We start from the raw sequence: 27,919 nt of genomic DNA on the forward strand, positions 1-27,919 counted from the left end.
ACCGTATGCTGTGTGTGGGGGACTTGTCTGTATACCGTATGCTGTGTGTGGGGGTCTTGTCTATATACCGTATGCTGTGTATGGGGGACTTGTCTATATACTGTATGCTACTGTGTGGGGGACTTGTCTATATACCGTATGCTGTGTGTGGGGGACTTGTCTGTATACCGTTTGCTGTGTGTGGGGGACTTGTCTATATACCGTATGCTGTGTGTGGGGGACTTGTCTATATACCGTATGCTGTGTGTGGGGGACTTGTCTGTATACCGTTTGCTGTGTGTGGGGGACTTGTCTATATACCGTTTGCTGTGTGTGGGGGACTTGTCTATATACCGTATGCTGTGTGTGGGGGACTAGTCTATATACCGTATGCTGTGTGTGGGGGACTTGTCTATATACCGTATGCTGTGTGTGGGGGACTTGTCTATATACCCTATGCTGTGTGTGGGGGACTTGTCTATATACCGTATGCTGTGTATGGGGGACTTGTCTATATAGTGTATGCTGTGTATGGGGGACTTGTCTATATACCGTATGCTGCGCATGGGGGACTTGTCTATATACCGTATGCTGTGTGTGGGGGTCTTGTCTATATACCGTATGCTGCGTATGGGGGACTTGTCTATATACCGTATGCTGTGTGTGGGGGACTTGTCTATATACCCTATGCTGTGTGTGGGGGACTTGTCTATATACCGTATGCTGTGTATGGGGGACTTGTCTATATAGTGTATGCTGTGTATGGGGGACTTGTCTATATACCGTATGCTGCGCATGGGGGACTTGTCTATATACCGTATGCTGTGTTTGGGGGTCTTGTCTATATATCGTATGCTGCGTATGGGGGACTTGTCTATATACCGTATGCTGTGTGTGGGGTCTTGTCTATATACCGTATGCTGTGTATGGGGGACTTGTCTATATACCGTATGCTGTGTGTGGGGGTCTTGTCTATATACCGTATGCTGTGTATGGGGGACTTGTCTATATACCGTATGCTGTGTGTGGGGGACTTGTCTATATACCGTATGCTGTGTGTGGGGGACTTGTCTATATACCGTATGCTGTGTGTGGGGGACTTGTCTATATACCGTATGCTGTGTGGGGGGGACTTGTCTATATACCGTATGCTGTGTGGGGGGGACTTGTCTATATACCGTATGATGTGTGGTGGGGGAGGGGGTGCTGGACTTGGTTCTCTTTGCTATATGTGGGGGAGGGAGACCTGGCTAAATATGCTATACATGGAGGAGGGGACCTTGGCTATATACTTTGTGTGGGGGAGCGGGGACCTGGCTATATACTGTGTGTGGGGGAGCGGGGACCTGGCTATATGTGGTAGGTGTGGGGCAGTTGATGTTACGGGGGCAGCTTTATTGTGAATGTATATGTAGTGGGTACAATGTGGAGGACTCTTTATAGATCACAGACATCATATGTGCTGATCAGGAGCCTTTCTGTGAATGCTATGTGTCAGGTCAGAGCTGCACTATTGCTAGATGATCTTGTGGGGTGAACGTTTCATTCAGACGTCTGTTTTTTTACATCCATGTTATTGACAGACATAATACGCACCTTTATCATCTATGCGGCAGTTCACATAGCCATATATATATATTTTTTATTTGCATAAACACGGTGTTCCAAATTATTATGCAAATAATATTTTCTCAGATTTTCCCAAATTACCTATATGAATTGCAGTCATTGTAATTTTCCAGTCAAATAAGTATTAGAGTACAATTGAAAGGTTTTTGTACAAACTGCCTATGATAACAGTATATTTAAAAAAAAAAAAAAAAAAAAACTCAAACTGCACTCAAAATGCATGTTCCAAATTATTATGCACTATGCACTCTGCATAGTAGAGGTCAGATAGCTCCAAAGTGGTGATAGATTCCCTTTAAGGGCATATCCTCTTCAGCGTAAGGCAACATGATCTCTTCAAGTATTTTAATTTATGCAAACTGGTTCATGCTCCCTGGACCTGTTTTATTATGTCACACAGTTACCAGGATGAATATAGTGGATAATTCTCCCTATTCCTGACTCGTCTCCCGTCCATCATTCCCCCTCCAGATCCCCCATGCCCGGCCTATAATATACGGCTGTGGTGACGTTATAATCGTCCTCTGCAGCCAGATATATCAGAGAAGGAAATGTCAGATTCCCAGTCACACATTGCATTATCCTCCATCCGGGAACAAACGGTGGAAATATCAGAAGTGCCACCATATGGATTAGTAATGGCCTCAGTGACACTTCTAAAGTAATAAAACCACCAGTGCCCCTTAAAGGGATTGTTCAGTAGCGAAGGGAGTTAAAATCAACCTTTTATTAATGTTAAGTTGATTATGCCGAGGAATCGGCTCTCCTCTAAAAATCAACGTATTTCAGGATTGGTTTAAATTGGTTTAAAAAAATACGAAGATGGAACAAATAATAAAGGAGGAGATGGTTGAAGATATGGGCGACAAGGTTTCCAGAAACATCATTCCCTTAATTATTTATTCTAAGAAAAAACAAAAATGTTTCCCCTCCCCCCCCTTCATGGGGGGGTCGGGGTGGAATTCTGTGTCGCTTATTATTAATGTCTTTTCCTTTTTTGTACAGTCAGTCATTCTGTTTTGATAAAGTTTGAAATAAAAGACCCTTTAAAAATAAATCCCCTTATAAGGTGCTGTCCACTACTAGACAAAAGCTCCTTAATAACTGCGGTTTACAAAAAAATATACATACCTCTCAGAGCGGCAACGCTCCTGTAATCTCCCCACAGTCTCATGGCATTATTTTACTTGACCGCTGCAGCTAATCCGCAACTGCTGATAGGCTGCAGCTTTCTTCTTGCAGCAGAGAGAAGGCTGCAGCCGATCAGCAGCATTTGACCTCGGGGAGACGGGAGGAGTGACAGCACCACACAGGGAGTTAGGCAGATTTTTTTTTTACATTATGCGCCATCGGTCACCACAAGAAATGCCCTACAGTCTGGTACTCGCTGACATTTCTGTTGTATTTTCACCACTTTCGTGGAGTAAATAACGTTGAAAACGCCAGTCCTGGTAATGTCACTGAGGCCGGTGACCTCGTCTACAAGACGGTCTGCCTGGATCAGGATTTCCTCCGATCTCAGCAGTTACAGCAGGAGCGCAGCTGTTATCACCACCATCATCCTCCTCCTGCTGGTGATGCTGTGCACATAATGGCAGTATCTGCACCGTCACAACTGCTTCTGTGGCGCATGGAACGTAAAGATTTACTCTCGTTACATTTATGTAGGGAGAAACTGGAGGATGGGAAAAATCCATTAGTCAATCCATAACCATTTTCTGATGCACGTTCATTCACCGTATCTTTTTGTATCAAGGTGCCACGGCCAAGACTGACTGTGATATCTGAGAGGAAAGCACCAGCAAGTGACAGCGCAGGCACCGGTCATGTAACTAAACCATCACTGCGTCATAATAGCACTGCAGTATGTGGTGAGGGACTACAACTCCCAGCAAGTGACAGCGCAGGCACCGATCATGTAACTAAACCATCACTGCGTCATAATAGCACTGCAGTATGTGGTGAGGGACTATGATAACTGCAGTATGTGATGAGGGACTACAACTCCAAGCAAGTGACAGCGCAGGCACCGATCATGTAACTAAACCATCACTGCGTCATAATAGCACTGCAGTATGTGGTGAGGGACTACAACTCCCAGCAAGTGACAGCGCAGGCACCGATCATGTAACTAAACCATCACTGCATCATAATAGCACTGCAATATGGGGTGAGGGACTACAACTCCCAGCAAGTGACAGCGCAGGCACTGATCATGTAACTAAACCATCACTGCGTCATAATAGCACTGCAGTATGTGATGAGGGACTACAACTCCAAGCAAGTGACAGCGCAGGCACCGATCATGTAACTAAACCATCACTGCGTCATAATAGCACTGCAGTATGTGGTGAGGGACTACAACTCCCAGCAAGTGACAGCGCAGGCACCGATCATGTAACTAAACCATCACTGCGTCATAATAGCACTGCAGTATGTGGTGAGGGACTATGATAACTGCAGTATGTGATGAGGGACTACAACTCCAAGCAAGTGACAGCGCAGGCACCGATCATGTAACTAAACCATCACTGCGTCATAATAGCACTGCAGTATGTGGTGAGGGACTACAACTCCCAGCAAGTGACAGCGCAGGCACCGATCATGTAACTAAACCATCACTGCATCATAATAGCACTGCAATATGGGGTGAGGGACTACAACTCCCAGCAAGTGACAGCGCAGGCACTGATCATGTAACTAAACCATCACTGCGTCATAATAGCACTGCAGTATGTGATGAGGGACTACAACTCCAAGCAAGTGACAGCGCAGGCACCGATCATGTAACTAAACCATCACTGCATCATAATAGCACTGCAGTATGTGGTGAGGGACTACAACTCCCAGCAAGTGACAGCGCAGGCACCGATCATGTAACTAAACCATCACTGCATCATAATAGCACTGCAGTATGTGGTGAGGGACTACAACTCCCAGCAAGTGACAGCGCAGGCACCGATCATGTAACTAAACCATCAATGCGTCATAATAGCACTGCATTATGTGGTGAGGGACTACAACTCCCAGCAAGTGACAGCGCAGGCACCGATCATGTAACTAAACCATCACTGCGTCATAATAGCACTGCAGTGTGTGGTGAGGGACTACAACTCCCAGCAAGTTTATTTATTTTTATTTTACATGCTGCGGTTTTCCACAGTGAATTACTAGAAAGATCTGCACCAAAATCATGCAGTGCAAATTTGCTGTTGTGGATTTTCTTGCGGATTCTTGCTAATTTGCTCTGATTTTCTATGGAAATTCTCCACGAACAATCTGCCACATTTGAACAGATCTTCAGGCCTCATTCAGACATCTGTAGTTTTCTGGCACATGAAAAAAAAAGCAAAAGAAAACAAAACTGATTTTCATCAAAGAGATCGATCCGAATTGTATCAATGTTTGTTACTACACTGTGTTCCAAATTATTAGGCAAATAATATTTTCTCAGATTTTCCCAAATTACCTATATGAATTGCAGTCATTGTAATTTTCCAGTCAAATAACTATTAGAGTACAATTGAAAGGTTTTTGTACAAACTGCCTATGATAACAGTATATTTTTAAAAAAATAAAACACTCAAACTGCACTCAAAATGCATGTTCCAAATTATTATGCACAGCAGAGTTTTCAACCTTTTCATTTTAATAAAGAACAAAAAAAATGGTCATTATTATTCCCCCAAATCCCCACCTATATGCTTAATTATCATACCCCCCCCCCACATCTGCACGTCACAGGGCACGGCGACGTGCACTGTGCTCCCACTTGTGCAAGGGCATGCGAAAAGCGCCGCTCACATAGAGCTCACATAGAGCGCGCTTTGCTTCATCCCGGCTCCATCTCTCCGTGCACTGCGCTGCAGGTTTCTATTGCGCAGGCGCCGGGGAGTCACTGTCACTTCCCGGCACCTGCGCAATAGAAACCTGCAGCGCAGTGCACAGGCAGACACGTCCAGGATGAAGCAAAGCCCGCTCTATGTGAGCGGCGCTTTGCGCATGCCCGGGAAGTCAGGGGACACAGTGCACGTCGGACATGATAATTAAGCATATAGGCGGGGATTCGGGGGAATAATAAGCACATAGGCGGGGATTGCTTGGCGTCCCCCGGACGCCAAGCCTGTGAAAGACGGAGTTTATAAAAACAGATTTCTATGCAATCAGACCTCTACTATGGGCCATGCAGGTATGTATAGATTTACTTTTCTATACCCTGTATGGCCATAGTAGAGGTCTGATAACTCCAAAGTGGTGATAGATTCCCTTTAAAATGGGTGTTTCAACAAGACAACGACCCTAAACACACCAGTAAACGAGCACAATCTTGGTTCCAGTCCAACAAAATTGAGGTTATGGAGTGGCCAGCCCAATCCCCGGACCTTAATCCGATAGAACACTTGTAGGGTGACATCAAAAATGCAGTTTCTGAGGCAAAGCCAACAAATGCCAGAAATTGTGGGATGTAGTCAAAGCATTCTGGGCTGGAATAACAGTTGACAGTTGCCAGATGTTGGTTGCCTCTATGCAACATAGATGTGAAGAAGTTCTAAAAAACTGTGGGTATAGAACTAAATATTAGGCTAGTGATTTACAGGAATGCTAAATCCTCAAAAAAAGAGAGAGAAGAGAGGACATATTGTGAGTTTGTAAAGACAAATGCAGACACTGATATTTTTTATAACAGCCCAATGTTCTTTATTTTTGTTACCCCCAAATCATTCCTGGTGAGAATATGACAAACAGACCAGACATGTTACAATAAAGATTTTTATTGAGGGCTGAGCTATGTGGTCAGTGACAATGGCACGTACAATAACGATTCTACATTATATTCTCACTCTTTACACTTACTATACAGTTGCCTGCCACGTGGCAGCTGTCGCGCTGTACAGCCAGCACCGGAGGACACGCTGCAATCTTGGCAGGAGCAGCAATGAACACTACATGCCCAGGGGAGGGAATTGGGGGCTTCTGATGTCTGTACACTGTATATTACAGAGGAGTGGGATGTATTGTAGCGCGCATCTCGGCGACCACGCTGGGACTAATTACACTGTATAATACAACGATAGAAGGAACGTTCTCCGTCCTCATCGTGTCTTGTTCTTCTCACCCATAATGGAGCGGACACTGAATACATCTTCAAAGTAGTGCAAAATATAACATTAAAAAAAAACAAACCTATCCACCTTTCCTCTGTAAGAAGCCGGTGTTGGTTGCGGAGCACCAGTGGAGTGATATATGGCACATTAAAAGTTATCGTAACACTTCCTCCCTTAAAGGTGCATTCTGCCCTAAAGACTAATGTACTATACCACCAAACTATGCACAGGTCTTTAAAAAAAAACAAAAAAAATCAGCTGTGAAAACATTAAAAACAAAATGGATGTCTTATAACATCGTGCCTTCTTGAAGATAAAATGACGTGACCTTAATAAAACAACTGATAAGTTCTCCAAATGTGGGACATAAAAACCCCAAAAATAAACAGCGTATTGCAAGATGATTAAAAAAGATGGTGGATCAGGCTTGGCTCCGGGTCGAATTGTTCCTGACTACACACAAATGTGCTCTGCATGACTGCGCCTTTAAGGAGGAATGAACTCTGCGTCTGTGAGCAGCACAGTCCGGCACCGCGGCTCCTGGTGACCCATTGCCTTAACAGTCACGTAGATAGGACAGTGGGCGCTAGAGAAGTCCAGAACCATCGCACCTCCGAGGGCCGAAGAAGAGTCACTTTCTATAGATATATACAGGACACCCGACGCGTTTCGCTCGCTGAAGGATTCCTGCGCCATCAGGCAATACACAAAAATAAATAATCTGCGCAGCTCGCTATCCTCTCCTGTCCACTTGTGCAGAGTACGGGACAGGGAGCGCGAAGGCAGCAAGAGCAGTAAGAATTGGCACATAGAGCAGACATGTCAGGGCTCAGCTGCCCTCCTCTGTAGAGCGCGTCTCCGACTTCAACTTGACAAATTCCCGGGCAACCTCGTCATTGGTCCTTTGGGAGAGTATGCGCAGGATGGTCAGTCCGGTTTCGTCCATGTGGACGCGGCGTCCCATCGGACACCAGCACGCACAGCTGCCTTTGTCAGCAATGTCCCGCAGCTGTACCACCGCTATTCCCAACACATGGTCTTCACGGGCAAAACAGTAATCCTTCACACACACCTGAAGCTCGTAGCACTCCGGTCCGTCCTCGTTACCCAGAATACTAAGGAGGGGAAGAGAAAAGAAGGACAGTCATGTAGAGGAGTACGGTACCAGAATGGCAGCCATTTTATACAACAACAACACAAAAATGTCATCCAGCAATTCTCCAGATGCTACAGTCAGGTCAGTGTTCACTAGTGAATGGATAGGCAGCATTCTCAATGATGTCATCAGCCTCTAGTGAATGGATAGGCTGCATTCTCAGTGATGTCATCAGCCTCTAGTGAATGGATAGGCTGCATTCTCAGTGATGTCATCAGTCTCGAGTGAATGGATAGGCTACATTCTCAGTGATGTCATCAGTCTCTAGTGAATGGATAGGCTGCATTCTCAGTGATGTCATCAGCCTCTAGTGAATGGATAGGCTGCATTCTCAGTGATGTCATCAGCCTCTAGTGAATGGATAGGCTGCATTCTCAGTGATGTCATCAGTCTCTAGTGAATGGATAGGCTACATTCTCACCGACGTCATCAGTCTCTAGTGAATGGATAGGCTACATTCTCAGTGATGTCATCAGTCTCTAGTGAATGGATAGGCTACATTCTCACTGATGTCATCAGTCTCTAGTGAATGGATAGGCTGCATTCTCAGTGATGTCATCAGTCTCTAGTGAATGGATAGGCTGCATTCTCACTGATGTCACTGGTCTCTAGTGAATGAATAGGCTGCATTCTCAGTGAAGTCACTGGTCTCTAGTGAATGGATAGGCTGCATTCTCACTGATGTCATCAGTCTCTAGTGAATGAATAGGCTGCATTCTCAGTGATGTCATCAGTCACTAGTGAATGGATAGGCTGCATTCTCAGTGATGTCATCAGTCACTAGTGAATGAATAGGCTGCATTCTCACTGATGTCATCAGTCTCTAGTGAATGGATAGTGTTAGAACCTTGCTCTTAGGTTTTTTCTATTGCTGGCCACATGACCTTGTTAGCCTATTTAGTCCTGCTCCGCCCTTCTGGCTTTGCTGGACTTCATTGTATTACTACTCTTTAGCTAGCCGGTGCTCAGTATCTAACTCTGTTAGTTTGCTTGGTCTTCGGACCTCTGTGTTCTATATATTTTGTTTGTTCGTCTGTCTGCTACTATTTCTGTTAGGAGGTGTCCATTTTGCTTCCAGTCCCTAGTACTTGTAGGGATTCCTTCCCCACATCTATAGGTCTCCGTACAGACTAGCTGAGGACTTTAGCAGGTCTGATCGCAGGATCAGGTCCCCTGTTACATCGTAGGGATCAAGCTGAGTTCTATCGTAGGGACAGATCTCCTCTCTTTCCTTAGCTCTGGTAGCAGAACATAACAGCAAGTCCAGCCCGCAAATTCCCTAAGGAAAGATTTTTCTGTTCCATCATGGTGTCGGTTCTGGATTTGGCTAAACGCCTGCAGGGACTCTCTCTGGAGGTGGCCGAGCTCCATCAGCACGTGAGTAACTGTTCTGGAGCACATTTCTTGGAGCCTAAGGTACGTTTGCCTGATTTATTTTTTGGTGAACACCAAGAATTTTTTTCATTTAAAAATGCTTGCTTATTGTATTTTCGTTTGAGACCCAGGTCCTCTGGGGATGAATCCCAGCGCATAGGGTTCATATTGTCACTTTTGCGCAAAGAGCCTCAGGAGTGGGCCTTTTCTTTGCAACCTAGTGATACATGCTTTAGATCAGTGGATAGTTTTTTTTCTGCTTTGGGGCTATTATATGATGATCCTGATCGTGTCTCCTCTGCTGAGACTGAGTTGAGACGTTTGAGACAGGGATCAGGTAATGTGGAAAAATATTGTACTCATTTCCGTCGGTGGTCTACTCAAATAGGGTGGAACGATTCTGCTCTGAAGAGTCTGTTTCTTGCTGGGCTTAGTGAAAGGGTTAAAGACCTGCTAATTGCTTATCCCACACCTGAAGATTTGCAACAGGCTATGCAATTAGCTATACGGGTGGATAGGAGACTGCGTGCAAGGGTTAATGAGAGCAAATCCTCTGCTATGTCAGTTTCTGGTCATGAGAATGTGTGTACTAACAGTGGAGAGCCGATGGAGATTGGAGCGATGGCACCTCGCTCTCAAGAAAAAGACCGCAGATTTTCTGAAGGTTTGTGTTTCTATTGCGGAAATTCTGGTCATTTCATTAAAAGCTGTGTGCTTCGTATGAAGAAAGAAAAAAAAATGGTCAGTCATGCCCGTATTGCCTGTTTAAATTCCAAGAGTGTATTTTTAGCTGCCTCCACTATTGCTCAGGAAAAATTAATGGAATTTCGGGTGTTTGTCGATTGTGGGTCTACTCTGAATGTAATTGATGGGGGATTCTTGAAAAAACTCAATTTAAAACCCGAACCTTTGTCATCCCCCATTGCTGTGGTTTCTGTGGATGGCTCCCCTTTGAAGAATATTACTCTCAAGGTCTGTGAATTTCCCCTCACTATTAATGGTGTTCACCATGAGAATTTGGATTTGGTAGTTTTGAATAACTTGCCTTCTCCGGTGGTGTTGGGATTGCCCTGGTTAAAATTTCACAATCCTGTACTGGATTGGTCTACCAATGAAATTAAATCCTGGAGCCATAAATGTTATGACAAGTGTTGTAACGGGCGTATTGCAGCTGTGGATAGGGGGGAATTGCCTGTTCCTATTCAGGATTTTTGGAGAGTTTTTTCTGAGAAGGAATCGCAGGTTTTGCCTCCCCATAGAGACTATGATTGTACTATTGAATTTGTCCCTGGAGCGACTCTTCCTAAGAGTCGTTTATTTAATCTTACTATTCCTGAGAGGAAGGCTTTGGAGGAATACATACAGACAAGTTTGGCCGCCGGTCACATTAGGCCCTCTAAGTCTCCTGTGGCGGTTGGATTTTTTTTTTGTAAAAAAAAAGGACGGCGGTTTACGTCCTTGTCTGGATTTTCGTGAGATTAACAAAATTACTGTACGCAATCCTTACCCACTGCCATTGATTCATGATCTGTTTAACCAGTTAGTGGGGGCCAAGTGGTTCTCTAAAATTGACCTTCGGGGGGCATACAATCTGTTGCGCATGAAGGAGGGTGACGAATGGAAGACTGCTTTTAACACTCCTGTGGGTCATTTTGAGAATCTGGTTATGCCTTTTGGTCTTACCAATGCTCCTGCATTTTTTCAGAATCTTATTAATGACATCCTTAGACCTTTGATCGGCAAAAATGTGGTTGTGTATTTGGATGACATTTTGATTTATTCGCCGGATCTGGAGTCTCATTGGCAGAGCGTATGTGAGGTATTACAGTTATTAATGGACAATTCACTTTTTGCTAAGCTGGAGAAATGTGAGTTCGCTGTACAGAGAATTAGTTTTTTGGGCTACATTATCTCCAGTGAAGGTTTTGAGATGGACCCGGTGAAAGTTCAAGCTGTACAGGAATGGCCTAGGCCTATTGGTTTGAAGTCGATACAGAGGTTTTTGGGTTTCGCCAATTATTATAGAAAATTCATTAAAAATGTTTCTATTATTGTCAAACCTCTGACCGATCTCACCAGGAAAGGTGCTGATGCGGTTCAGTGGTCTTCTGAGGCCATTGAAGCTTTTGTGTTTCTAAAGGAGAGGTTCACCTCTGCTCCCATCCTTATGCAGCCTGATGTGACTAAGCCGTTTTTGGTTGAGGTTGATGCTTCCTCTGTGGGGGTTGGCGCAGTATTGTCTCAGGATAACGGGGATGGATTACATCCCTGTGCCTTTTTTTCAAAAAAATTTTCGGAGACTGAACTGAATTACGATATTGGTAATCGGGAATTATTGGCTATTAAACTCGCATTTGAACACTGGCGCCACCTCTTGGAAGGTGCTGAATTTCCCGTTCAGGTTTTTACGGATCATAAAAATCTGATATATCTTGATGCTGCCAAGCGCCTGAATGCCCGTCAGGCTAGGTGGGCACTGTTTTTCTCGCGGTTTAATTTTTCCGTTACTTACATCCCAGGTACTAAGAATGTTAAGGCGGATGCCTTGTCTTGCAGTTTTTCTCCCATAGTCGGTGCTGAGAAAGAGGAGAACATTTTACAAGAAGGTGTTGTGATAGCTGCTTTGGACTCCGTTTTGGAAGATGAGATTCTTAAAGCACAGGAGAATGCCCCATCTAACACTCCCCATGGGAGGTTGTTTGTGCCTGGGACCTTTAGGAGAGATTTGTTTGTTGAGTGTCACGAATCTCGGTTGGCAGGTCATCCCAGAATCTCTGAGACCAAGAGACTGGTGGGTCGCAGTTTTTGGTGGCCTGGATGGCAGAAGGAAGTCATTAAGTGGGTGCGTCAATGTACTGTATGTGCTAGATCTAAGTCCTCACATACTCCTGCTGCGGGGTTGCTTTGTCCTCTGGAGGTTCCCAGTGCTCCTTGGACACATTTGGCTATGGACTTTATAACTGACCTTCCCCCCTCTGAGGGTTTTACTGTCATCTGGGTGGTCGTGGACCGTTTTAGCAAGATGTGTCACTTGGTTCCCTTCGTCAAACTGCCCTGCGCTAAGACTCTCGCTAAGGCCTTTGTCAAGGAAATTGTCAGACTTCATGGCGTTCCTACTGACATTGTTTCTGATAGGGGACCTCAGTTTGTGGCTCTTTTTTGGCGTACCTTTTATGACAGGTTGGGAGTTCATTTGTCTTTTTCATCCGGATATCATCCTGAATCTAATGGCCAGACAGAAAGGAAAAACCAGGATGTTGAGCAGTTCTTGCGTTGTTTTGTGGCAGACAATCAAGAGGGGTGGTCTGAGTTTCTGCCACTTGCTGAATTTGCTCTGAACAATCATACATCTTCTTCTGCTGGTTGTTCGCCTTTTTTTTGTTGCTCTGGGAGACATCCGTCGTTTGGGTCGTTCTCCAAGTTGGTATCTGCCGTGCCTGAGGAGGAGAATTTTTCCGGCAATTTGGAGAGAGTTTGGACGGATGTGCGTGGTAATCTTCAGGAGGCTAACAGAAAATCTAAAGACTACTTTGATAGGAAACGACAGGAGGTTTTGTTCGCTGTTGGTGACATGGTTTGGTTGTCCTCTAGGAATCTGCGGTTGAGGATTCCTTCTAAGAAATTGGGTCCCAAGTTTGTAGGGCCCTTTAAGGTGCTTCAGGTTGTCAACCAATCTGCTGTTAGGTTGGAGGTTCCTACCTCCTGGAGAATTAATCCGGTGTTTCATGTCTCTCTGTTGAAAAAAGCTGTTGTGTCGGATTGTGATGCCTCTGCCTCTGTTCCTCCGGTGGTGGAGGACGGGGAATATGAAATTTCTTGCATCCTTAATTCTAGACAGTATAGAGGTAGTTTGCAGTATCTCGTGGCCTGGAAAGGTTTCGGACCCGAGGATAACTCATGGGTGAGGTCGGATGATGTTTCCGCGTCCAGACTTATCAGAGCGTTTCACAGGAGATTTCCTGATAAGCCTGGTCCTAGGGGATCCGGAGGATCCTCTTAGAAGGGGGGGTACTGTTAGAACCTTGCTCTTAGGTTTTTTCTATTGCTGGTCACATGACCTTGTTAGCCTATTTAGTCCTGCTCCGCCCTTCTGGCTTTGCTGGACTTCATTGTATTACTACTCTTTAGCTAGCCGGTGCTCAGTATCTAACTCTGTTAGTTTGCTTGGTCTTCGGACCTCTGTGTTCTATATATTTTGTTTGTTCGTCTGTCTGCTACTATTTCTGTTAGGAGGTGTCCATTTTGCTTCCAGTCCCTAGTACTTGTAGGGATTCCTTCCCCACATCTATAGGTCTCCGTACAGACTAGCTGAGGACTTTAGCAGGTCTGATCGCAGGATCAGGTCCCCTGTTACATCGTAGGGATCAAGCGGAGTTCTATCGTAGGGACAGATCTCCTCTCTTTCCTTAGCTCTGGTAGCAGAACATAACAGATAGGCTACATTCTCACTGATGTCATCAGTCTCTAGTGAATGGATAGGCTACATTCTCACTGATGTCATCAGTCTCTAGTGAATGAATAGGCTGCATTCTCAGTGATGTCATCAGTCTAGTGAATGGATAGGCTGCATTCTCAGTGATGTCATCAGTCTCTAGTGAATGGATAGGCTGCATTCTCACTGATGTCATCAGTCTCTAGTGAATGGATAGGCTGCATCCCAGTGATGTCATCAGTCACTAGTGAATGGATAGGCTGCATTCTCAGTGATGTCATCAGTCACTAGTGAATGGGTAGGCTGCATTCTCATTGATGTCATCAGTTTCTAGTGAATGGAAAGGCTTCATTCTCAGTGATGCCATCAGTCTCTACGGAATGGATAGGCTACATTCTCAGTGATGTCATATGTTTCTAGTGAATGGATAGGCTGAATTCTCACTGATGTCATCAGTTTCTAGTGAATGGATAGGCTGCATTCTCAGTGATGTCACCAGTCTCTAGTGAATGGATAGGCTGCATCCCCGTGAGGTCATCAGCCTCTAGGTAAATGGTTAGGCTGCATTCTCAGTGATGTCATATGTTTCTAGTGAATGGATAGGCTACATTCTCAGTGATGTCATCAGTCTCTAGTGAATGGATAGGCTGCATTCTCACTGATGTCACTGATCTCTAGTGAATGGATAGGCTGCATCCCAGTGAGGTCATCAGTCTCTAGTGAATGGATAGGCTACATTCTAAGTGATGTCACCAGTCTCTAGTGAATGGATAGGCTGCATTCTCATTGATGTCATCAGTTTCTAGTGAATGGATAGGCTGCACTCTCAGTGATGTCATCAGTCTCTACGGAATGGATAGGCTGCATTCTCATTGATGTCATCAGTTTCTAGTGAATGGATAGGCTGCATCCCCGTGAGGTCATCAGTCTCTAGTGAATGGATAGGCTGCATTCTCATTGATGTCATCAGTTTCTAGTGAATGGATAGGCTACATTCTCAGTGATGTCATATGTTTCTAGTGAATGGATAGGCTGAATTCTCACTGATGTCATCAGTTTCTAGTGAATGGATAGGCTGCATTCTCACTGATGTCACCAGTCTCTAGTGAATGGATAGGCTGCATCCCCGTGAGGTCATCAGCCTCTAGGTAAATGGATAGGCTGCATTCTCAGTGATGTCATATGTTTCTAGTGAATGGATAGGCTACATTCTCAGTGATGTCATCAGTCTCTAGTGAATGGATAGGCTGCATTCTCAGTGATGTCACTGATCTCTAGTGAATGGATAGGCTGCATCCCAGTGAGGTCATCAGTCTCTAGTGAATGGATAGGCTGCATCCCAGTGAGGTCATCAGTCTCTAGTGAATGGATAGGCTGCATTCTCAGTGATGTCATCAGTCTCTTGTGAATGGATAGGCTGCATTCTCTGTGATGTCATCAGTCTCTTGTGAATGGATAGGCTGCATTCTCAGTGATGTCATCAGCCTCTGGTGGCCGCAATCTCTGGTTTCTACATTTCTTACACCACAAATATCAGCTTTCGTTGCTGACACCATTATACTCACAAGTGGAACGTTTCGTTGTACTTAGGAGCCCAATTGTTGCTCTTTGATTTAGTAGTGAACTTTCGCTTCTTATCGCTCTGATGAGGACCGATCATGGTGACCTCCACAAATGGCCGGAACATCCCTGTTGTCTGCCATTTCAGGTCGTTTGCTGCCACCACTGAGGGAAAAGCAGACGCCGGTTTAATAAGATCACACCCCCTACAGATTGACAGAGGTATTGCTGCCATGTTTAATGACATCCCCACAGCAGTAGGAGTGAATTTCACCTCCTATCTAAGGTTGCTGGTCAGTCCCACCACCATGCTTTGACCTGCAGCACTGCTTGTTCAGATTGGCTGCTGTGTATGTAAATGAAAAGATGTAAAGTCTTCAATTCTCTCATTGAAAATCGGAACATTTCAAAAAGCTCTCTTCCTGGTCACAAAAGCTAATTTTCTGCAGATTAATAGCAAAAATTGTGTGACCGGGCTGTAATAGGACTGGAGCACGTAGCCGCTCTGCCTAGGTTGTAGATCGATCTGTGGATTCCCGTACCTTTCACAGTCACCTTCTGCTCGCCGGTCCCGGGGTGTGTGAACAAGTCTATCTGTATGGACACCTCCCCCACAGGATCATCCACGCCAGAGCCTAGAAAAGAGAGATCTGTGTATAGAAGTGTTGTATGACGAGCCCAGGACACCTGTGCCAGCCATTGGCACATCCAGCTCTTAGCCTTATGTGTGTGACCACCAGGGACATCAGATGGTCAGCAGATCTCCTCATATGTGGCTGGATCTACCAATGGTAGTAGAGATATCGGCCAAGGGTTCCTGTGTATTAGGGAATCAGGGGGGATAGTTCAGCCAACATCTACCCAATGTGTATGGGGGGCTTAAAGGGAATCTGTCAGTAGGTTTTGCTACGTGATCTGAGAGCAGAGTGATGTAGGGGCAGAGACCCTGATTCCAGCGATGTGTTACTTACTGGGCTGCTTGCTGCAGTTTTGACAGAATCCCATTTTTTTTCTGCTGCAGATGTAGCAGTGATGAGCCCTGTATAATCCTGCCCACACCCCTGATTGGCAGTTTCCTGTGTACATTGTGAGCAAGCTGCCAATCAGTGGTGGGGACGGGGTTATACACAGATTATCCTGACTGGTCTGCACATGAGACCTAGTCCTGTAGTGATAATTGCCTGCTGATAAAACACTGATTGTATTGAAACTACGCAAGCTGCTAAATGAGGGATATATCCCTGGATTCAGGCTCTGTCTCTGATCTGAGATTACATAGAAAAAAAAACTGCTGACAAATTCCATTTAATTCTCTGGAGCTTGTGTGTTACCGACTCCATTTAATTTGTAAACGCAGCTTTGCTGGTGAATGGAGAATAAGACATGATGTAATATTGCATAGAGTGGTTACAAGTATATGTAACATGTAAAAGACGAGCTGTTTCCGCATTTCCTTATCTCTGGCTTCTTACTGAAGACATGGCACACTTAGGACAACATGAAAGACACGGGACACCAGAACACGGGACACCAGAACACGGGACACCATCTACGACCACCATGTAGGCTTATAGCCTGTACACGCGACTAGACAAACCTATCGGGTGAGGCAACCTGTTTACTGGGGTGCCAGGGAGGGCACATGCCAATTTTCCTGAGCCAAAATTAGATACAGCCCCAGTGCAGCTAAGCAAGGCCGGGTACTGCTCTTTACTATCGCATTTGACATCAGATAAACTGGGGTAAACTGGATTATTGAGTTCATCTCTGATCGCCCGGTTGCATATATACTTGGAAATAAGGACCTTTATTTTTGTGCTTATGTATTGATATTGAATTACAGTCTGTATTTTACTCCAGAGCTGCATTCACAATTCTACTGGTTGTCAAAAAGGTTTTATAGGATTAGAAAAGCATGGCCACTGTCTTCTAAAAACAGCACCAAACCTGTCCGAAGGTTGTGTCTGGTATGGCAGCTCAGCTGCAACAGTGAATAAGGCTGTGCAACAACACTACATATAACCTGTGGTCAGGGGTGGCGTTGTTTTGGGAATAGAGCAGCCATGATTTTCTAATCCTGCACCACAAGCTGGCTGGTGACACCCCTAAATGATCAGGCTAAACTAGAATCAGATGGGTGCCACCTTTGAACTGACGGTCAATGGGCACACCTTGAACAAGGAGGGAATTTATCTCTGAAGTCTGCAGAATTGTGAGTGCAGCTCTGGAGTACACAGTATCAGTACAAGATAAGTAATGGAACGTGTTCACAAAGCAATTTACAGAAATTAATGTTTAAAGGTTTTTTTCTATGTCACATGGTGATGAGATATGACAAGGAGTAAGGCCGGTTTCACATGTCCGAGTGTGGGTCGCAATGCCAGGTCTGGCCCCGGGGCTCCTGACCTGATCTCAGCCTCCTATAAGATTATGAGACCGTTCGGTTCAGGTCAAGAGACCTGCAACTGATCAGTACTCGGACCGTGATTGTCGGATGTGTGAAGTTATGAAGGGTGGGGATGTGGAAGGGGGCGCCATCACTAGTCTGTAATGGGAGAGGAGCCTGCGCGGGATTTGCTTGGTCTCTCTATAGAACATACAACAATACCAACACACATACCCTTCTCGGGGTGAACGTCCTCATTAGCCGTGTACCTAACACCCTTCCCATCATGCACTGAGACATGAACGCAAGAGACAGCAGGCGAGAGAAGAGGAAGAGAGAGTTATGCAAAGAGAGAGAACACAAGATCGACAGGCGAAGACAACGACGTGCTTTATGGGGACTGACTGGCCTCAGCTGCAGACACAATCCAAGACTCGTCTTCTTCTGTCAAGTGGTTAAACATTCCTGGCAGACGTTTCTTGGATCTATCTACATTTTATATCTATATGACATCTCATAGTGACAGTAACATGATGGCGTGATGATTTATCATCATTGCGGTCACAGTGACATCATAAGCGCCATATTATAATAATCAGGTGGAAACTGGGAAACAGCGAAGCTTTGCAACTTCCATCCATTATTTCTATCCAGTGGCGGCTTTAGGATATGTCATACGTCTATACATACAGATGGCGGATCTTTGCCTTCTCAGATTCCTGTACGTTACCTTGTGCTGTCTGGGTCTGCACAAAGGTTTTGATGAGCGTATCTGTGGTCTGTGTGTACAGGGACAAGGCGTAGCGCAGAGATTGCAAGTCCGGGCTCTTCTCCAGGAAAGTCTTCTTAAGGCCGTTCCCTCCTGCATGGAAGTATTGCTGCAAAGTAAGAGGAGAGGAAGCTGAGAGACGTGCTGCACCCATAACCTCAAAACCCACCAGCCATCCCTCTCCCAAACCATAGTCCCATAGACCCCCAGAGACACAGAGGCTCATCTGTGCGGGACCCCTACTCCTCCTGGGTGAGGACGGCGTGATCAGCCGGCACTTACCTTGATGGTATCCAGAGCCAAGTCCATTACAGCACATTGCTTCGGGGTCAGACTGCGAGTCTCTTCTCTCACCATATGATCCTGCAAGGACAGAAAGGGTTTAATAAGTATAGTAGGCAGCACAGAAAGCCAGCAGACATCTGAATGAGCCAAACATATCCATCTAACCTAATACTAAATGCAAACCTATGGTATTGGAAAATTAAATATATAGCTATATAATTCAGATCTATCTTCTATACACACACGGGGCAGGAACCCAATGCTGCCATTCTACAGGCTTCAAATATGTAAACCGGGCGCAGATAGCAAAGACTTATCAATGCCACAAGAGGGCGACAGAGTCCACTACACGCGGCGCTCGGCCAGTCTATAACTTTCTGTACAGGTTGTGTTTCCAATTCTCAGTATTTTCAAAATCTCTGCTTGCTGCTAACGAAAGTATCTATTCTTGTCAATTATTCACCCACAAGGTGGAAACCTATCTTGATTATGGTGAACAGAATGTGGCAGGTCTCGTTAGATCTCTTATATTGAGCCATGCACTTGTGTTAGCCGCGGTTCACACTGGTGTTTGGAGTTTTGTTCTAAAAACAGAAAAACTAAATGCCTGTAAAAAAAAAAAAAAAAAGGATCTGTCCTTTGATGGACACAAATGGTGCCTAGTAGACCCTACTGATTATAACATATAATAGGGGCGGTTAGGTATCCATTTTGGGTGCTGTCACTTTACCAAAAAAAAAACCCCAAGTGCGGAATATCAGAGGCCCCAGGGCAAGTGTGAACCTTGTTGGACCTGAGCCTCAGGATATACACTGCTCAAAAATATAAAGGGAACACTTAAACAACAGAATATAAACTTCTGTGAAATCAAACTGTCCACTTAGGAAGCAACACTGATTGACAATCAATTTCACATGCTGTTGTGCAAATGGAATAGACAATAGAGGGAAATTATTGGCAATTATCAAGACACCCTCAGTAAAGGAGTGGTTCTGCAGGTGGGGACCACAGACCACATCTCAGTACCAATACTTTCTGGCTGATGTTTTGGTCACTTTTGAATGTTGGTTGTGCTTTCACACTCGTGGTAGCATGAGACGGACTCTACAACCCACAGAAGTTACTCAGGTAGTGCAGCTCATCCAGGATGGCATATCAATGCGAGCTGTGGCAAGAAGGTTTGCCGTGTCTGTTAGCGTAGTGTCCAGAGGCTGAAGGCGCTACCAGGAGACAGGCCAGTACACCCGGAGATGTGGAGGGGGCCGTAGGAGGGCAACAACCCAGAAAAAGGACCGCTACCTCCACCTTTGTGCAAGGAGGAACAGGAGGAGCACCGCCAGAGCCGTGCAAAATGACCTCCAGCTGGCCACAAATGTGCATGGGTCTGCACAAACGGTTAGAAACCGACTCCATGAGGGTAGTATGATGGCCCAAAGTCCACAGATGGGGGTTGAGCTCACAGCCAAACACCGTGCAGGATGCTTGGCATTTGCCACAGAACACCAGGATTGACAAAGTCGCCACTGGCGCCCTGTGCTCTTCACAGATGAAAGCAGGTTCACACTGAGCACATGTGACAGACGTGACAGAGTCTGGAGACGCCGTGGAGAGCGATCTGCTGCCTGCAACATCCTTCAGCATGACCGGTTTGGCAGTGGGTCAGTAATGGTGTGGGGTGGCATTACCATGGTGGGCCACTCAGCCCTCCATGTGCTCGCCAGAGGTAGCCTGCCTGCCATTAGGTACCGAGATGAGATCCTCAGACCCCTTGTGAGACCATATGCTGGTGCGGTTGGCCCTGGGTTCCTCCTAATGCAGGACAATGCCAGACCTCATGTGGCTGGAGTGTGTCAGCAGTTCCTGCAAGATGAAGGCATTGAAGCTATGGACTGGCCCGCCCGTTCCCCAGACCTGAATCCGATTGAGCACATCTGGGACATCATGTCTCGCTCCATCCACCAACGCCATGTTGCACCACAGACTGTCCAGGAGTTGGCGGATGCTTTAGTCCACGTCCGGGAGGAGATCCCACAGGAGACCACCCGCAACCTCATCAGGGGCATGCCCAGGCGTTGTAGGGAGGTCATACAGGCACGTGGAGGCCACACACAATACTGAGCCTCATTTTGACTTGTTTTAAGGACATTACATCAAAGTTGGATCAGCCTGTAGTGTGTTTTTCCACTTTAGTTTTGCGGGTGACTCCAAATCCAGGCCTCCATTGGTTAATAAATTTGATTTCCATTGATGATTTTTGTGTGATTTTGTTGTCAGCACATTCAACTTTGTACAGAACAAAGTATTCAATGAGAATATTTCATTCATTCAGATCTAGGATGTGTTATTTGAGTGTTCCCTTTATTTTTTTGAGCAGTGTATAAACAATTCATACATTCTTCTACAAACAGTGAGCAGAGATCCTCAAATTGGTGACAAACTAAACCGAAAAGTATGTGAACGTGGTTGAACTTTTTATCAAAACATTAAATGTCCCACAGAAAAACGCTATGAAAAGTCACTATGTGACTGCACAAATCTGATAAGGTCATGTTTAAGGATTGGCACCGCATATTATGGCCTTACAGGGGATGTGAGGGATCGGCACCGTGCATTATGGCATTACAGGGGATGTGAGGGATCGGCACCGTGCATTATGGCCTTACAGGGGATGTGAGGGATCGGCACCGTGCATTATAGGGGATGTGAGGGATCGGCACCGTGCATTATAGGGGATGTGAGGGATCTGCACCGTGCATTATAGGGGATGTGAGGGATCTGCACCGTGCATTATAGGGGATGTGAGGGATCGGCACCGTGCATTATGGCCTTACAAGGGATGTGAGGGATCGGCACCGTGCATTATGGCCTTACAGGGGATGTGAGGGATCGGCACCGTGCATTATGGCCTTACAGGGGATGTGAGGGATCGGCACCGTGCATTATGGCCTTACAGGGGATGTGAGGGATCGGCACCGTGCATTATAGGGGATGTGAGGGATCTGCACCGTGCATTATGGCCTTACAGGGGATGTGAGGGATCGGGACAGTGCATTATGGCCTTACAGGGGATGTGAGGGATCGGCACCGTGCATTATGGCCTTACAGGGGATGTGAGGGATCGGCACCATGCATTATGGCCTTACAGGGGATGTGAGGGATCGGCACCGTGCATTATGGCCTTACAGGGGATGTGAGGGATCGGCACCGTGCATTATGGCCTTACAGGGGATGTGAGGGATCGGCACCGTGCATTATGGCATTTCAGGGGATGTGAGGGATCGGCACCGTGCATTATGGCCTTACAGGGGATGTGAGGGATCGGCACCGTGCATTATGGCCTTACAGGGGATGTGAGGGATCGGCACCGTGCATTATGGCCTTACAGGGGATGTGAGGGATCGGCACCGTGCATTATGGCCTTACAGGGGATGTGAGGGATCGGCACCGTGCATTATGGCCTTACAGGGGATGTGAGGGATCGGCACCGTGCATTATGGCCTTACAGGGGATGTGAGGGATCGGCACCGTGCATTATGGCCTTACAGGGGATGTGAGGGATCGGCACCATGCATTATGGCCTTACAGGGGATGTGAGGGATCGGCACCGTGCATTATGGCCTTACAGGGGATGTGAGGGATGGGCACCGTGCATTATGGCCTTACAGGGGATGTGAGGGATCGGCACCATGCATTATGGCATTACAGGGGATATGAGGGATCGTCACCGTGCATTATGGCCTTACAGGGGATGTGAGGGATCAGCACTGTGCATTATGGCATTACAGGGGATGTGAGGGATCGGGACAGTGCATTATGGCCTTACAGGGGATGTGAGGGATCGGCACCGTGCATTATGGCCTTACAGGGGATGTGAGGGATCGTCACCGTGCATTATGGCCTTACAGGGGATGTGAGGGATCGGGACAGTGCATTATGGCCTTACAGGGGATGTGAGGGATCGGCACCGTGCATTATGGCCTTACAGGGGATGTGAGGGATCGGCACCATGCATTATGGCCTTACAGGGGATGTGAGGGATCGGCACCGTGCATTATGGCCTTACAGGGGATGTGAGGGATCGGCACCATGCATTATGGCATTACAGGGGATGTGAGGGATCGTCACCGTGCATTATGGCCTTACAGGGGATGTGAGGGATCAGCACTGTGCATTATGGCATTACAGGGGATGTGAGGGATCGGGACAGTGCATTATGGCCTTACAGGGGATGTGAGGGATCGGCACCGTGCATTATGGCCTTACAGGGGATGTGAGGGATCGGCACCGTGCATTATGGCATAACAGGGGATGTGAGGGATCGTCACCGTGCATTATGGCCTTACAGGGGATGTGAGGGATCAGCACTGTGCATTATGGCATTACAGGGGATGTGAGGGATCAGCACCGTGCATTATAGGGGATGTGAGGGATCGGCACCGTGCATTATGGCCTTACAGGGGATGTGAGGGATCGGCACCGTGCATTATGGCCTTACAGGGGATGTGAGGGATCGGCACCGTGCATTATGGCCTTACAGGGGATGTGAGGGATCAACACCGTGCATTATAGGGGATGTGAGGGATAGGCACCGTGCATTATAGGGGATGTGAGGGATCGGCACCGTGCATTATGGCCTTACAGGGGATGTGAGGGATCGGCACCGTGCATTATGGCCTTACAGGGGATGTGAGGGATCGGCACCGTGCATTATGGCATTACAGGGGATGTGAGGGATCAGCACCGTGCATTATAGGGGATGTGAGGGATCGGCATCGTGCATTATGGCCTTAGAGGGGATGTGAGGGATTGGCACGGTGCATTATAGGGGATGTGAGGGATCGGCAACGTGCATTATGGCCTTACAGGGGATGTGAGGCATCGGCACAGTGCATTATAGGGGATGTGAGGGATTGACACCGTGCATTATGGCCTTACAGGGGATGTGAGGGATCGGCACCGTGCATTATGGCCTTACAGGGGATGTGAGGGATCGGCACCGTGCATTATGACATACAGGGGTGTGTGAGGGATTGTTACTATGTGATGCAAAATTTGGATGGCAGGGATGATGTGACAGGAGCAGCTGAGCAGCGCAGTCGTGTGACAATGGAATGGCTGCACAAGAAGAGACACATCACACACACGGCTACAAGACGTCTAGGAGATTGCAGCGTCCGTACCTTCAGCTTTGATAACTGGCCCAGCTCCTTGGCTGCACTGAAAATCAACTGAGTTCCCTGAGAGCGGAAAGAAGAAAAAAGAGAAAATGTTACTGACATGGACGTCAGCACAAGGATTTACCTGACAGTCTGACTCTCCCGGATCAATTTGTGCACGTCATAGTCAGGACTCAGGAGGAATCTTATATCCGTGATTTCCCATCATCCATTGTTGGACACAAAGATGGAGGATTATTAGATTGCACTGTAACACTAAACTGCAACTACCCGCTCCGATGTGCTACGTTTCTTTACATCCACACAAGGAGGGCGCTGTACAGCCCCCAACAATAATCGGGCAGGCAATGCTGATCAGCCCAATCTCACTGTGAGGTGACAAGTGGATTGCTTTATAACATGCACACTCCGCCGCGCCTGATCGTCCCGGCTTCATATTATATGCCATGTGATAAGACTTTAGGACGTGACGAGGTAAGGACAGTTGTGGTGCGGGGGGGTGCGGAGCCAATGGTGATGTAGTTGTGGCGGCACAGGTGAACCAGGGTCATCCCTTGGATGGTATGAGATGTGTCACACGAAGGGTTACACATAAGGCCCGTCAGGGATAAAGTGTGCGAACAGCACAAATATGGGGGAATGGGGACGAGGATTCCCCAAACTTACCATCTTATGACAACAGGAATCCACCCAGAGGAAAGGGGAAATAAAGGTCAGTTAGAGAAGAAGATAAGTCCTGAACCTCTGAAGGCACAAAAAGGGGGATGCACCCCAAAATCTCCTGTACAGGGTCATTATAGCTACCGTCATCCCTATAGATCCTACACAGTAGATCTGCGTCCCTGTGATGCCTGCGACAAGCAGATAACACTGCGAAGACAATATAAGCAAGGGAACAAAAATACACTATACACCCTCTGCAGTGACTACAAGCAAATGTCTTCCTACACCCCTGGAAAGGGATATTGGGAATCACTGCAGTTATTTCTCCAATAAAATGAGCGTCCACCCCCCAGCAAGTTCATCACTAGTTAAGATGAATGTGCCTATGGACATGGGTGCAGAGCGCCTCCCACAGACTATGTAGGGCGACGCGCGTCAGCAAATATCACAGGAGGCAGCAGTGATCTTCACCGTCATCCAGTGACGGGAACACGTCAGCTGTGCGGCAGCATTGTCCAGGAGGTTGGATGAGATACACCGGGAGTGGCTGGGATACCAATAACCCCTTATGTGCTGGTGCAAAGTCTATCCTAGGACCCCCTCTCCCTCTTTGCAGAGGGACCTCCTTAGGCACTAAGTATAACTTTTGCGAGCAATGTCACGGTTGCGGTTTCATCGATGGGGAGGACACTCACCGACTGGTCCGTGAGGGGAGGAAGAACGATCATCTTCTCCATCGTGTTCATCACCACCCTCCAGAGATCTTTCAGGACCCGCTTCAGGACAGTCTTCTCACAGACGGTGGCGAATAAGGTTAAACTGCAGGGAGAAAAGCTCACAATTAGGAAAATGAAATATTGGCCTGATATGGAGGGCACCCAGGAGACACAGGGACATTGGGGTGGGGGGAATCTGTTCCTGTTAAAGGGAAACTCTACTAATAGAGATGAGCGTTGTTCTACTCGAACTGTTCGCCAATCTCAAATTCGAGCTGTTTTGGGCGGTGTTCGAGCCGTTCGGCGAACACGAACAATTTGAGAAAAATTCGGCTGTTCGAGGTTATGTTCGATAACTGTTCGTGCACCAAAATCATAACTGGATTTTTTCTCAGTAATGAAAATTAATGTTAATACGCAGTTTGAGTGTACAGCGGGGCGGGGGGAGGGGCAGGGGATGGATCTCTGCAGGAACAATGAAGATCTCCATTTTTTTTTCTCTTTCCCGCATTTGCAGTGGGGAGGTGCAATCTGTCAGCCTATCAGCAGCGCACACACGGAGCGAAGTGCTTTTTTTCACACAAGCAAGGGCATGTGTGATTGGCAGTGTATGTCACATGTCCTTGCCCTATAAGACCAAGCCATTTTCCCCGTCGCCACCATTTTCTCACTGCTGCAGCTGCGTGTTAGACGGCACCGCTGTTGCTGTGTGCGCTATACCTTGTTAATTTCAAGCCAATTTTCGCACAAATATACAGATAGCTTGGGAGTAGGGAATAGTTGTGATTGCAGTCCTTTTAAGGACTAGGTTACAGCATTTCCTACGACTTTTATCAGGCAGGTCTGTGCTCTTAAATAGATAGATTGTGGGAGTAAAGACTAATTGTAATTGGAGTCCTTTTCAGGACTAGGTTACATCAGTTCCTATCAGTTTTTGCCAGGCAGGTCTGTGCCAGTGCTGTGCAAGTTTTTTTCACAGCATTTGGCTGAATCTAGCAAAGCTAATCCTTTTTGGCCTATTGCAGAGTGTGTTAGTCAGTGGAGTAGCCTATCTGTGTTGCAAGATATACCACCTGTGTATAGAATACCAATTTTTTTACTGCACCTAGTGAAGTAAAATCTTTTGGGCATAGCATCATTCTATTAGTCCATCTATACTGACCTCCATCAGGTTGCAAACTGAATATAATTTTTTTCTGCATCTAGCTCTGAAAAAATATTGGGCTTCTAGCTGTGTGTGGGACTTGTTCTATTAATCCATCTATACAGACCTCCATCAGGTTGCAAACTGAATATATTTTTTTCTGCATCTACCTCTGAAAAAATATTGGACTTCTAGCTGTGTGTGGGACTTGTTCTATTAATCCATCTATACAGACCTCCATCAGGTTGCAAACTGAATATATTTTTTTCTGCATCTACCTCTGAAAAAATATTGGCCTTCTAGCTGTGTGTGGGACTTGTTCTATTAATCCATCTATACAGACCTCCATCAGGTTGCAAATTGAATATAATATTTTTCTGCATCTAGCTCTGAAAAAATGTTTGGCCTTCTAGCTGCGTGTGGGACTTGTTCTATTAGTCCATCTATACTGACCTCCATAAGGTTGCAAACTGAATATAATTTTTTTCTGCATCTACCTCTGAAAAAAATATTTGGCCTTCTAGCTGTGTGTGGGACTTGTTCTATTAGTCCATCTATACTGACCTCCATCAGGTTGCAAATTGAATATAATATTTTTCTGCATCTAGCTCTGAAAAAATGTTTGGCCTTCTAGCAGTGTGTGGGACTTGTTCTATTAGTCCATCTATACTGACCTCCATCAGGTTGCAAACTGAATATATTTTTTTCTGCATCTACCTCTGAAAAAATATTGGGCTTCTAGCTGTGTGTGGGACTTGTTCTATTAATCCATCTATACAGACCTCCATCAGGTTGCAAACTGAATATATTTTTTTCTGCATCTACCTCTGAAAAAATATTGGGCTTCTAGCTGTGTATGGGACTTGTTCTATTAATCCATCTATACAGACCTCCATCAGGTTGCAAACTGAATATAATTTTTTTCTGCATCTACCACTGAAAAAATATTTGGGCTTCTAGCTGTGTGTGGGACTTGTTCTATTAGTCCATCTATACTGACCTCCATAAGGTTGCAAACTGAATATAATTTTTTTCTGCATCTACCTCTGAAAAAATATTTGGCCTTCTAGCTGTGTGTGGGACTTGTTCTATTAGTCCATCTATACTGACCTCCATCAGGTTGCAAATTGAATATATTTTTTTCTGCATCTACCTCTGAAAAAATATTGGGCTTCTAGCTGTGTGTGGGACTTGTTCTATTAATCCATCTATACAGACCTCCATCAGGTTGCAAACTGAATATATTTTTTTCTGCATCTACCTCTGAAAAAATATTGGGCTTCTAGCTGTGTGTGGGACTTGTTCTATTAATCCATCTATACAGACCTCCATCAGGTTGCAAACTGAATATAATTTTTTTCTGCATCTACCTCTGAAAAAATATTTGGGCTTCTAGCTGTGTGTGGGACTTGTTCTATTAGTCCATCTATACTGACCTCCATAAGGTTGCAAACTGAATATAATTTTTTTCTGCATCTAGCACTGAAAAAATATTTGGCCTTCTAGAAGTGTGTGGGACTTGTTCTATTAGTCCATCTATACTG

The 27,919-nt window shown here is 46.0% G+C and overlaps 1 protein-coding gene across 10 annotated transcripts in view; it reads right to left on the minus strand.

The window, feature by feature from the left end:
* Positions 1-6,364: 6,364 nt before the first annotated feature.
* UNC13B (unc-13 homolog B) overlaps positions 6,365-27,919 on the minus strand; it is a 330,375-nt gene continuing 308,820 nt past the window's right edge. For all 10 annotated transcript variants that reach the window (XM_073680363.1, XM_073680367.1, XM_073680366.1 and 7 more), the window contains 7 exons: positions 25,211-25,334; positions 23,856-23,912; positions 18,673-18,753; positions 18,352-18,499; positions 15,778-15,870; positions 15,241-15,400; positions 6,365-7,828 (listed from right to left, as the gene is read on the minus strand). In XM_073680363.1, coding sequence (XP_073536464.1) covers positions 7,543-7,828; positions 15,241-15,400; positions 15,778-15,870; positions 18,352-18,499; positions 18,673-18,753; positions 23,856-23,912; positions 25,211-25,334 — 949 coding nt within the window. In that variant the 3' untranslated portion in view covers positions 6,365-7,542. The remainder of the gene's footprint in view (positions 7,829-15,240; positions 15,401-15,777; positions 15,871-18,351; positions 18,500-18,672; positions 18,754-23,855; positions 23,913-25,210; positions 25,335-27,919) is intronic.

The sequence above is a fragment of the Phyllobates terribilis genome, unplaced genomic scaffold (genome assembly GCF_046119375.1).
Source record: "Phyllobates terribilis strain yellow unplaced genomic scaffold, ASM4611937v1 Scaffold_1__5_contigs__length_1240528914, whole genome shotgun sequence".
Taxonomy (NCBI): domain Eukaryota; kingdom Metazoa; phylum Chordata; class Amphibia; order Anura; family Dendrobatidae; genus Phyllobates; species Phyllobates terribilis.